This window comes from Passer domesticus, chromosome 5 (genome assembly GCF_036417665.1).
Source record: "Passer domesticus isolate bPasDom1 chromosome 5, bPasDom1.hap1, whole genome shotgun sequence".
Taxonomy (NCBI): domain Eukaryota; kingdom Metazoa; phylum Chordata; class Aves; order Passeriformes; family Passeridae; genus Passer; species Passer domesticus.
In genome coordinates this window covers 71,815,011-71,828,512 of record NC_087478.1, presented here as the reverse complement: position 1 = coordinate 71,828,512, position 13,502 = coordinate 71,815,011, and the positions used below count along the sequence as shown (strand labels likewise).

The window sequence follows — 13,502 nt, the reverse complement described above, 5'->3', positions numbered from 1 at the left end:
TTCCAATCCATCAGATTGACTTCAAAGCCTCAAGGGGAATTAGCAATTGGGATGTCATTCATCACCTTCCTAAGAACCATTTTTTCTCCAGGAGAGCTTGTCATACCAAGCAACCCACACAAAATACAATTAAACAGTGTCACTGCTAGACAGATTAAAATTGCAGTTCAATAGTGGAACTTGGTGTTGCTGAGCAATGTCATAAATTAAGTATGTTCTGGCAGAGCTTGTGTGGAAGGTATCAGTAGTATTCCAAACATCAGGACCTAGCAAATTGCATGGGTAAAATCCTAGCTCCATTGGAACCAATAGCAAAACTCCCAGGCACTTATACAGAGCCAGAATTTTAATTTCTCATGGCAGCTGCAACACATTGCTATGGCTTTGGGCAAACTACACTAATTCAGCCTCCCTAGTTCAAAAACACAGACCACTAAGGACTGCTTTTAGAGAGACACACTGTGAAGGACACACAGAAGTGGTCCATAAAGGGCAAGCATTATCAATCAATGCAATTTAACAAACAGGCTACTTCAGCAACTCACCACCAGAAAAATACTCCACTGATACGAACACCAGGCTTGCAGTTCCTACCTGGGAAATTAATTTCTTGTCCTGTGGAAGGCTGGTAACAGTGTCTTCTTTATGAATTGCATGCACGGCAGACTGGCTGAAGCTCTGGTGCAGATGACTATCTTCACTAGCTTGATATTTTGAGAATTGCGTTCGGGTGTTCTGCACCAAACATCAGTTATGTTCTCTCACAGCCAACGTGTGTCAGTGAACAGCTGCCTTCACAAGTCAGAGATTAATAAACACTGCCACACAAATGCACATATTAACTCTGGATAACACACACATTTGTTTAAAATTAATTCTCGGGTGTTCATGCAAAGAAGTTTTATAGCTGTATGAAAAGCAGCTATAAAATGGGATTTGGCTCCTTGATAGGTGGCATGTTACAATTTTTTAAGAAATGTATTATTTTTCCCATATAAATGCACAACAGATGTAACATTCGACCTAAGCAATAAGATTTATTACTGTTTTTAAAGCAAATTCAGCACAGCTTAAGAGAACACTGTACAGAATTCTTTAAGCTAGGAAGAGGTTCTTCTTGTCATCAATGTATGCTTTGCATTTGTCAGTTTTTGCCCTCAAAGCCAACCCACAGTTTAGTATTTCAGGCTTTTTACAAAGGTGATGATCCTGCAATTCAATCTGCTAATGTAGCACATAGCAGGCTTCCTCCAGACACAGCAGTCCTGGGCTCATCTCCTTCTTTTAGTATCAAAAGAAATGTGCATGGCCTCTTTGGTCTCTTTTTGAGCCCCCAAAACATTTCATGTGATTTATGTTAGGCGTTATTCCAACAACACATGCAATCAAAAGTAAGTGTCACACATTGTTTGGCAATGAAAAATAAACATTACAGCTGTGATCAAAGAACATGTCTTGCTTATATTGTCTTACATTAATTTCTTTACCTCATGCACTTTTGTATAAATATTTACGGTTTCATATTTTCTTCAGAAGCCATAGTTCTTCTGTTTTCTAAAAATAACCTGCTTATGCATAATCTTCTCTTTCCAAAGCACTGTTCTTCCTTTTGTTAAGTTAATTTCCAAGATCTCTGTGCATGAAAAGTGGTGAAAGGTGGATATGTGCAACTTCACTAACAAACATGTTGAAAATACCTAAAAATGAGGAACAATTCCTGAATAAACACCTTCAATGGTAAACAGTTCTGTGAGAAATGAATAGGCCTCTATGTTACGCAGTAATTTTACATTTTGTATAAGGGCACGAAACATGAAAATTAAAACATACCTGAGAATAATATTAAAATCTCATTTCAAGAAATTTTCTGTTGCTCAACAGCTTTAACTATCAAGTAGTTTCACAGTTTTTGCATTTCACTTCATGTGACATAAGCTGGATGGTCCAGCAGGCAGCCCCTGACCAACACTCTCTCAGGTGAATCCTGCAGCTGACACTGTTGTATTCATATTTGAGAAATCCATGTATTTGGAACTTCAACTCCTACCCCACCATGAACAGAGCCAAACTCTTAAACTGTGAACCTCTATACGGCCTACAAAGAGAATTCTAGCATTAATATACCACTTTCACCTCATTTTTCTGTTATGAACAACTTGCAATCAGAATTGTTTTGTGATCTCAAGTTCGAAGCACTGCACCAAATTTGGGGCTGCCCAAGCACATTCTCTTTCTAAAGGCAGGCATGGGACAAACTTCTTGGATGCTGAAGACCTAGGCCACTTAGGGAATGCTGCAGATCTCAGATCATATCAAAAGCAACCCCTCAATTCAGATGGATCCTTTCCCAATTCGTCACAACCACATATGCCTGCAGATCCTCTCTGAATTGGTGTTCCCCAAAACTCTTCTAGTCCAAGAGTAGTTCATCTGCCAGCTTCCTAGACAAAGAGCACTTTCAGTAGCCCTTTAGGAGATATGCTGATCATCTTTAACAAAGATTGTAATCCCACTGAGGGTCTCACGTTGGTGATTGCATATCAGTCAGGACAAGCAGTTTCCAGACTTTTTTAAAGGATGCATCTGATTTCTGCCAGAGAAAAATCTCATTAGGTCTTCACCTCTCATGCATGGCTGTCAGTCAGGGTACTGACATCCATACAGATGATGCATATTGTATTTGAAGGGTATCTGTGTGTATTTGCAGTGAGCATCAGAAATAGATCCACAGGCCAGGAAAGTTTCAGCCTGTCCAGTGCCCAAGCACTGCTTTAATTTTCTTTCATTTTTTCCCTGACTGGTTTTCCCTGATTAGTTTAACAAAAGTTGTAGCAGTGGAAGAGGTGTCCAAAGCAAGCAGCTTGGCCTCTTCACACATCCCCTTTATGAAATGGTTTTATGCTGAGACTTTCTGGTATCTGGAATAGTGGATGGCTTCCTTAAACACAATGGGAACATGCATCTCTGCTGTACCTCACCCACCTGGGTTAAGACCTGATATCCCAGAGAGAAGAATGCCGTTTTCATGCCTAAGATCAAGAAGTTCATAGCCATGCCTACTGTATGCTTTTCTGCAGTGAGGGAAAATCAATTCTCTGTCTACCTGCAGAGACAGCCTCTTGGACTTGAAGAATGTCCGCAATCAGAGACAGAGATCCTTGAGGAACTGACCACCAGACTGCCAAATATTAACAGAAGATTGACTGGGGCATATCTCAGAATGAGGACTGGGTACTCCATTACATAGTGCATTTTTGCCTATCCTTTGAGCCAATTTCAGTACAAGGTATGGGGATTTCAAAGTGCCCATATTAAGGAGTAAATCACAGAAAGGTTCATCAAACCACAGGCACAAGTGAGGGGCTTTTGAAGTTCTGTATCATCTGTGTATGACAAATGAGAGGCTGTTCTACAGCAAGAAACACAACTGATAAATTGCTTCAAGAAAAAGAATTTATAAAAATTGCTTAAGGTTTACCTTTTCAGGTCTTTTGAAAACTCCCTGAAATATCCAATAACACTGTGGCTAACAAAAGAAGAAAAGGAGGAAAGAAAAAGACAGGAAAGCATTCTGGAAACAGGACAGTTAATCATTCACGTTGTCTACAATTCCTTTCGCTCAAGGCAATCTCAAGACAGACTCTGGCTTTGTAGTAAGGAAAAAAAAAAATCCTCTACTATCCTACCATCTCTTCTCTACAATGCATGATGGAATCCAGAGCCACCAGCTGCCAGGACTTCACAGGCAAAGGGCATGTCCTAAAGCAGAGCATTTCATAGCTCCCTCACACCTCACAGGCAGCCTTTTTACCTAAAGCAAAGAATCTCACAATATCATTTTGTGTGACATTCTTTAAATATTTTGACTTAACATTACCAAAGTACATTCATTTCAGTCAGATTGTGCACATGTGGGTTTTGGGGGATTGTTCAGGTTTGGGGTTTTCAACCTTTTCCTCAGCTTGATACTCTGCACTCTTCCTGGAGCCGGCCATTGTGATCAAAGATTCTGCTTGTAATGAAAGCAAGCAATGTACTTCCATGCTGAAAGAGAGACAGCAAAAAGAGGCAGCCAAAACATGTGGTGATTCTTATTTTCCTTTCACAAGTGACAAAACAGCATATGCAGTTCAATACCCAGAATCAGTCAATTTTATCTGGAAAAGCAGCTTATGTAATCACATTTGCTATGATTATAACCCCCATGACACTAATTTCCTATGTAAAGCCATTGTGGTGCCCACAAGGATCATCTTTATACTTTGGGATTATGGGCATGGGGCAACATAAGTCACCAGTTATCAGCCTTTGTTTTATTTTGCAATACATTCATGATTCTCTATCCTTCCAATGGCAAATACAGCATGCTTGGTTGGCAGTGCTGGTATCTGATACTCCACGATTACCTCAGCTTCAGAGTGAGACAGTAAATGCACATTTGTGTTACTCTCCCTTTAACGTAGTACAAAGCTGCACACAGCTCAGAAAGAAACACCTAAAATCCATTACCTATTTATGATCATGTACAAATGGGTATTTATCATGTTAAAAGAGAACCATATGTTAAAGTAGAGGTCAGAGCCCAATAAACCTTTTTGGATGAAAACCCTTTTTAAAAAAAAAAAAGGAATAAAATAATTAACATTTGCTTTTGCCAGTAGAAACATTTGCTCATGAATCTTCTGGGAAAGGAAAGGCATTTAACCTTTTTACATGCCATTCCCTCAGACATCTCTGACCCCAATGCAAAATAGACAACAAAGATTCCCAACTCCACAATGCTGATTAAACTCTTGTATGAAACATCTGGATGAAATTTTCTTGGCAGCTGATTTCAAAAGTACACAAGAAGCAGAACTAGGGAGCAGCCATAGGTCAGCTTAGTGACACCAAGATGATGCTATGCAAAAGCAGATTTTACCTTGAACACATCAACTACTAAATATTAGTCTGTGACTGTGCAAGCAACCTCATCAGCAGAAGAAAAATAAATCCATCTTCTACTCTGCACATCAGTATAGAGAAGGCAAATGGGTTTTGAAAGAAACCCACCTTGACAATCTTGTTTCTTTTAATAAAGTAATAAAGGGCTTAAACAGTTTACCTGCCTAATACCTAACTTCAATTAACAGGTAAGAGAGAAGTCACCAGTGCCCTTAACTTCCAAAACCATTTCTTAAATTCGTGTATAATTTCAAACATTCTGTGGTTTCTGATAAACTCCCCAACAAACTGAATGTATTGTTTTCCTACTTACTGTCTCAGTCAGTACACCCCCAGGCCTAAATTAGCAAGGACCTGTAATTTTCATAACCTGACATTCAAAATAAAGGATATCCTGGCCCTCTGCTGCTTGACCTTAAAGAGCCTGTCCGGTGCAGCTCAACAGACTGTTCCCACTTGGAAATACAGACCCTGGAATTCTCACAACCTCCACATGTACAACAGGCCTAAAAATGAGACATTTTCACTGTTGCTATTAACTAAGCAGCATCAGTGAAAAACCTACATGAACCAGGCCAACTTTACTCTGTAGCTGCTGGGGAAAGGAAGGCAAAAAAAAAAAAGAAAAAGGGAACAGCAGCACAGAAATAGCCTTAGAGTCTGACAAAAAGGTGCAGGAAACAGGAAAGCATAGGGAACATTCTGCCCCACAGCTGCCAGGCTAGGAAAATTCCAGAAGGAACAGGCAGAGATTCTCTGGCCTTTTCTAGAAGCCAAGGCTCAGAGTGCTTCAGATTTATCAGACTCATCCTGAATAACAAAATGAAAGCTTCAGCACTGCACAGAGCCAGCAGTCTGTAATTTACTGTAGTTGTGGAAAATTTGATGGGGTATGGGAAAGGCTTTGACTTTTTATTTGGGACACTGCTGTAAAGAAGTAATTATTAGTATGTGTTTAAAATTGATTGGTGAATATTTTTAAATCATAAAGAAATTAACACAGAGACAAAATCTGGTCTAAACATTTTATCTCCAATCCAAAATTCACATTCTAAAGCACCCCTACTGCTTTTTGCTACACCACTGAGATCCCAGTAGACCTAAAGGAGGGGCACCTATTCAAATTAGTACTGCTATCACTTCCTCTCTAAATGAACTTCTCCACAAACACCTTGTCCTATAGAACCCTTTAGGTTGGAAAAGACCTCTAAGGTCATCAAGTACAACTGTTAACCCCGTGTTCACTGCAAAACCCTGTCCCCAAGTGCCACATCTACGTGTTGCTTAAACACTTCCAGGGATGTTGATTCTTCCCACTTCCCTGGGTAACCGGTCCCAATGTGTGACCATCCTTCCCATGAGGAAATTTTTCCTAATATCTAGACTAAACCTCCAGTGGTGAAACCAGTCTTCAAAATTCAGGAAAAAAAAATCTGTCAGCAGAAATTTCACCATAGAACAAGAATAACCAACTGCAATGCAGACCAGAAATACAATCACAGAGTGTAACAGTAAGAAGTAAGTTTGAAGCTGTTCTTCTTCTATCAAAATAAATAAAATATTGCAAATATTTTGTACCACATTATTCAGTCCTACTACTGGAATGGTAATGAATGAAGAAAACCAGAAGAGATTATTCCACATATAATTGAATATTCATCAATAATAGCAGAAACAAGCTGTCATGTTGAACATCTACATGAGAGGGCCACACCACTTGTCCAGGCAGGAGCTAATATTGATGTAGATTTAGGGTAGCCACCTGCCAAGCAAGCCATTGAAATTCAATCATTGAATTCATGGCTAAGAGAAATAATTTAAGACTACTGCATCAAGGGAAAATCTGCCATTTTCTTAAGACCCTTTGACATAACCAGTGTATGCTTTGCAAATCCAACAGACACCTCCCTGTACGTATTTGGTCTGCACCAAATAGGGAAGGTGTGCTAATATTCTGAATCCAGCAATTTGTATGCAACCAACAAACAAACCGAGCAGTAAAAAGCAGGTGATTGGAAAACATGGAACCAAGGCTTACAGTGTATCAAGAAATGTCCTTACACTTAAAAAAATTGTAATGCACTCCAAAATCCGTTTGTTCAGGCAATCCATGTACAACAGAAGGCACTGTTATCCATATGAATCTATCAATTCTGCACAGCAAAAACCTGAGAAGTGCAACTCAATCAGATACAGCCTGGCCCCTCCCGGTCATCCAGGTTCCTTGAGGACAAACATTTCCTTTCAGTCCATCAAATTATAAAAACACCACAAGAATTTGTACATTACAGTAGCTGGTTAGAAAGAGCATTCTGGTGGGGGAAGCACACTGCTATTTCCCGGAAAACCTTCAGCAGCATTAAATTACCCTCCCCTATCACTCAGAAGTCACGATGATTTCAAGAAAATGTAATGATGAGACCCTTCCCATTGACCTTTGTAGCCGATCCTTCAGTTGCCACCGGGAGTATTTCCAGCAAAATTAAATGCTGTAATCAGTCCTTTGTTGTCAAATGTGTAGCCACTTGGTTGTTCTATTGTCTTAGTCTCTAGAATTCAAAGAAAAAGGATATGAAAAATAGTCTATAGAGAACACCTTTGTCAGAGACAATACAGCTCAACTACAAATGCAAAGTTATGGAAAAAACTCTCAGCTGTGTCAAAATCTCATTCCCTAAATGCAGTGACAGGAATAAATTACACTCAGGTTTTCTTTGAGGGCATAAATGTGCACACCTCTACAACAGAATTGAGAAATGAATCCTTTACCAAATCAGTCTATGCTACGCTACTCTTTTTGATTAAATCTGAATTTATTTTCCATGATGCAAGCTTTCTACACATAAAAAAACCTCACACTAACTGCAAGGCAACATAAGTAGTTAAAAAGTTAGAAAACTGTTATACATATAATAACTGATAGTAATCTTCATCAAATGCCTGGCTGCAGATAGATATTGCCTTAATTTGTTCTTCATTTCAAATGTCAGATTGTGTAAAACTAGTTCCTACCATGTTGAAAAAAACAGCACAAATCAAAGAGAAGGCAATTAATTAGAAACAACAGTAAACTTACTCTGAATAACTCACACTTCCAGGCAAGGAATAATGTAATCATGATATCCTGCTCACGCTTCCTAGAAAACGTTAATTAGCACAGAGGTGGTTGTTACAGATTAGAAGCAGTTCCAACATCTCTGCAATGGCTGAAAGGGGCCCAGGGAAGTGACTCACCTGCAGCAGTTCTCCGGTGCTCTGCTAACGTGTAGATCTCCTGCAGCTGTTTCTTCTGATCCTCACTCAACGGCGCGGTCAGGGAATGGTACCAGGCTGCATCCCGGCTCTGCACCGCTGCCAGGGCAGCAATGGAGGAAAAGTGACCATCAGCTTACATACAAGTTCATTTCAGGGGAACAAACTGAAACACATAGAAATTCTGGCTGCTTTTAAAACAGAATCTGCACTGCAAAACAAGATCAGTATTCCTGTCGGTTTTCTTTGCACAGAATTCCCATTCTAATAGAGGCAATCCATTTTGGGGAACTTAATTACATCCTCTGCTTTCTGAAACAGAACATTAACCACGTGGCCATTATTCATGGACAATGTGAATTGAATCTTCTCATTTAAAACTCATATGAAAACTAAAAGCAACAGGATTAGTGAAACAGGAAAGGGAGAAAATAATTTCTCCATTAACATCAAGAAGGTGACAAATATTCTCTATATACAAGTCCCTCTAGTGACCAGGCCCCACTTATTTAGGCTGTGATTGAAAAATTCTGAGGGAGAATGTGAAGAGAATTAATCTCTGGCTCTATTTGCTACCATTTGTTTTTTGCAGCACTAGTAAGCCAAAAAATTGTAGGACTAACATTAGAAAGCAAGATCACATTTTACCATTTCAGTAATCCAAACCATTACTTGTAACAAAGAAAAGGGTTTTCCCCAGTGATGACCATAAACATCTCCAAATTATAACATGATTTCATCATGTTATATCATTCTGCCAACCAGCAAACACATACTCAGAAGTGCTTGTGTAAAAAACTGGTATTCATCAACACCATTTTCAAGGTCAAGAGGTGTGCTGAACCCTTCAAGAGCAGTCTCCTCCAATGCATCTTCATCCCAGTCATCATCATCATCATCGTCTTCATCCTCTTCCTCTCCACCTCCAGCACTGCCACCTCCTCCTCCACCATGGTTCTCTTGCATTGCCTGGCTCACTTCATTTGTCTCATCCTCATCGCTCGGTATCTCTTCTGCAAAACCATTGATATGTTTTGTAAAACAAAGTTTAAAACTATAAGGAAACAATGACAGATTAATTAAAAACAATTAGTAAATCTAGGTGGCTGGAAAGGGGACCATCTGTTAACATCCCTTCCCCAAAATCTTTAATAGTCTTATGTTAAATGTTAAAACATTTCCTACATTCAAGATCAGTTAAACTTTTGTTTCTACGCAGACCTGAGGAATGTGGAACTGCCATATTTTTTCTTCTTTCATTTATGCAGTCATTGTGCAATTACAGGGTCCAAAATTTTTCAGGAAATGTCTTCCAGGAAATGATCCATCACTCTGCTTTTTAAATTACCGAGACTTGCATAGAATTCACAAATGCACATAAAACCATGAGAAATCCATCTGTAGACCAATTGTATGCCTTCTCTTCTTGAGTGTTGCCTTATTTGAACAACATAAACCAACACGTTAAATTGGTGTTACCTTCCCTTCTGCTTATGAAAATATGATCCCCTGAATTAAATGCAACTACAACCTGCAATTCTAAATGCCTTTTCTTACTTAAGAAAAAGTATTTCTGACATATAATCAAGATTTTAAAAAACCAAAACCTTCATTTCCAAACCTGCAGCTCTTCCTGTGTTAACAGTTTAGAAAGAATAAAGATGACTATAGAAGCAGCAAGCAGGGACTGAATCACAGGACACAGATTTGAACATTCCTGTGCTGTTTTCATACTGTATTCCTATGTATTGAGAAGAATTCTGTGATTCCATTACAGAACAATCATGGGTGAAATGTGAGTGGATTACATAATTTGCTTACATCCAATCTAATTTTCAGACCTCAAAACATCTACTGCTTGTCAAACACACTTGCCTGCAATGCTGTGAATAATTCTCTCCCCTCAATTCCCTCTGTAAGGCATTCTTTGATGTTTTTTCTCTTCTGGCAGACACAGATGTTAGAGGCCTGTGTGCTCAAGGAACCTCAGCTGTCTCAAACCCTACTCTGCAAACAACCTTCCATTTGGACAAAGAAGACCTGCCAGGACCTCCTTTAAAATTCATCAAAAAGGTCCTACAAACAGCTGGATAGTGGAACAGCTTCTTTCCAGGAAGTCAGAATATACCTAGTGGAGTCCTGGCAAACTCCTGCTGCCTACATGAGAAGACAGTATATTCACAGCCCAGAAGAGTACACCTGCAAGTTACTCTTGAACCAATACTACTCTTTCACAAAATGTTAGCTGTTACACCTTGAAACATTTTGATTACAATTTGGGAGGAAAAATCAACTCCTAAGATGGTATTTTAAGCACCCAGTAAGCCGAGCTATTTTCAGCAGACTAATGAGTCTTAAAAATGAACTGCAATTTCTTACCCCCTTTAAATTAAATCCAGACAAAATCCACAATGTGAAAAGGGGAGATTTTACCATTATCTTCTGCAAAGTGTTTTTCATCTTTTGAATGATCCTCATGTTCTGTGAGCTCTCGTGAGGCGCAAACTTGTTTTAAGCCCAAGAAGAGGAGGAGGATTGAAGGAACAATCTGGGCAGCCACAGCATCCACTGCAGGTGGTCGGTTCTGCAATTCCATTAGGATGCTCAGTCCTATTATACACATCTTTCTGTCATGGAGTCTGAAACAAGACACAGTTGTTAGACAAAACCAGATTTTCACTGCAAGGATCTATAGAGAACATTAAAATCCTGGTGCTTGACATGGCAGAAGACAATGTCTCAGAGTCTATGTTCAAAGTCTATATTCAAAGATCCTACACAAACTATTTTCTTTGCTCTGAATGCAAGTTTCCCACTGGAAAATACTTGTCCAAGAACAATTAAGCATCTTTCAAGCACTGGTCAAATTCCTGGAGCAATTTTTTCTGATTACCAAATGCAAAATTTGTAATGCTAAATAAATACTGTTTAATAATTATGTAGACTATCTTGTCTTTAATAAAGCATTTGATACACATTATCATTATTGAATAAGATGGAAAATTAATTTGCCTTGGCTTTGATAGCAGTACTGTTTCTGGAATGGAAATTGGCAAAAACTATTAGTGATGAGCAATGATAAGCGGGAATGCATTGAATCTCAGGGTGCATTTATGGAATGCCCCAGGGATAGCTGAAGTTAAATTACGAGAAGTCCATCAGAATAGCTGTGTCATACATATTTCAATATACAATTTCTAATGCTAACTTGAGACACATTGCTAACTCTGGTGAAAGCAGGGAAATAATTCCATCTTATCAAGAGTAACTGGCAGTGTACTCAAACTGGGAACTTACAAATGAGTAGACCTTCAGTAAAACAAACTGAAGACAATTGAAGGGAAAGAAATTAATTGAATTAGTAGCAGAAAGATTTTTATGGGACCACAGTCAGGAAACAAAGTGAGAACCTATGCTATTAAACATAAGAACTGATTTTCACTTCCAGAAACAGGAATTTCTGCAAACAAGATGGAAAAAAAAAATCTAAATGATTCTGCAGATACTCTCTGGTCCTCCTTTACTGGAAACATCAGAAGTATTCAACTACTAACATTACAGTATTCTGTTATTATGAGCTTGAGAGTAGCTTTTTTGTTTGAACTATTCAATTTTATGCTGACAGCTTCTGTGCAAGCCTTCTGCAGCAAAACCTAGAGAAACCAAGCAAACCTCCAGAGCTGGGAGAAAATGGCCATCCTCTAAACTCTTGGGATACTTCCATTACTCAACCAGTTTTACTTTGGAATGAAGAGAATACAAGTTGAGAGAGAAGAAATAAGATGGGCAGCCACAGGCTGCAATAAAACTAACAGGGGAGCTACCAGCTCAATCCACCACTTCAAAAATCACTACAGATATACAGCTTTTCAGTGCTTAGTATTTAATTACCTAAGTTCCTATATAATATGCTACAGAACTATTATATCCTTTAAGTAACTCAAGTGATCCTGTATTACAGCTTTCTAAACTTTACTTGTGCATAAACAAGGTTAGAGATCTGGAGGGATTTCATTACATCTCCCATGTTGTTAGTCCTGTTAGGATTTACTGAAATGATTCATTCTCAAGAGTAGTTGACAACAAAAATAAACTATATATGACCATGCAGAACATTATGATCCCAGTAGACCTTCCAAGAAGAACAAAGTCAACCAGCATATCAAATGACACACTTTGTCACACTAGGTTTGGCTGCTTGGTTACACGTGTTGAAAAACACACCAAAGCGCAAGCAGGAACACAGCATTCCTGTAACCATAATCCTCTCTTTTCAGATGGCATGGGTCACAAAAGAGGGCATACAAACCAGGGACACTGAGATAGAGGAACAGGGTTTGCTTTCATGAGAAAAAAACATAAATTCCTTAGTCTTCTCAGCTGAAATGACTTACTCCTGCATGTTAAAAACAAGCTGTTCGCTCTCATGCCGACACTTTGCAGACCAAAAGCCAAGCTGAAGATAATGCTACCTACAAATGTTATTTGGAGAGTTATCTTCAGTGCAAGTACCAATAGAAAAAACTTTCAGTACCTCCTCTTTTTGTCAGCGCTGTCACCCAAGTGTGACCAAAGCTCTGTAATCTATGCACAAGATTTCTATCCTGCATCTTGACACTGGGAAACCATGAAATCAAGACCCAAATGCACAAAGAAGCAATTTCAGCCACATGCACCAGAGTAAACTAACAACTCTTAGCACTACTTTTTATCATACATTTGAAAAAGTGACCATTGCACAACACAAATTGCAAAATGAAACAGTAAAATATAAGAAAAAATCTTAGGAATTAATGGCTTAGCTTCATATTAAATTATCATTTTGGGACAGTAATCAAAGTACAAGAACGAAGCCTTGCTGTTTGAAAGGGAGTCATCATTGGGAAGCAGGCCAAATGACCAAAGCCCACAGCATATTTGTCATGCTCCACTTTAAAGCTACTAAAGAGAAGTTGCAAGCATGAACACATGTCTTCAGAATATGCATGTTATTAGAAGGCCCTGCAGGACAGCAGAAATTCAGGCATTGAGCCATCTTTAGTGAACCTGAGCCAGAAGGAGACTTTCCTTTCACCTGCCAGCAGAGAGAAACAGCAGGAAAAGCATCTGCCTTGCCTGAAGTTCAGTATTCTACTATACCCCAGTTGCATTAAGGACTGAACAAGCAAAATAGAGTTTTATATATTTTCATAATAACAAAGAATGGCTTCAGGACCATTCCGTTGCTATCAAAAGGCTCATTATTTCAGCAGCCTTCCATCTGCTCAAGGGAGCCTGGATATGATTCTCCTTAGTAATTTGTGCTT

At 38.9% G+C, this 13,502-nt stretch overlaps 1 protein-coding gene across 4 annotated transcripts in view; it reads right to left on the bottom strand.

Annotated features, from left to right (window-relative positions):
- Positions 1-1,012: 1,012 nt before the first annotated feature.
- IPO8 (importin 8) overlaps positions 1,013-13,502 on the bottom strand; it is a 46,841-nt gene continuing 34,351 nt past the window's right edge. For 2 of the 4 annotated variants that reach the window (XM_064420967.1, XM_064420970.1), the window contains exons 22-25: positions 10,630-10,835; positions 8,973-9,209; positions 8,179-8,295; positions 1,013-7,493 (exon numbers count right to left, since the gene is read on the bottom strand). In XM_064420967.1, the coding sequence (XP_064277037.1) occupies positions 7,396-7,493; positions 8,179-8,295; positions 8,973-9,209; positions 10,630-10,835 (658 nt within the window). In that variant the 3' untranslated portion in view covers positions 1,013-7,395. Of the gene's footprint in view, positions 7,494-8,020; positions 8,082-8,178; positions 8,296-8,972; positions 9,210-10,575; positions 10,836-13,502 lie in introns of those variants that run through there. The other 2 variants (XM_064420968.1, XM_064420971.1) reach the window with 2 other exon arrangements.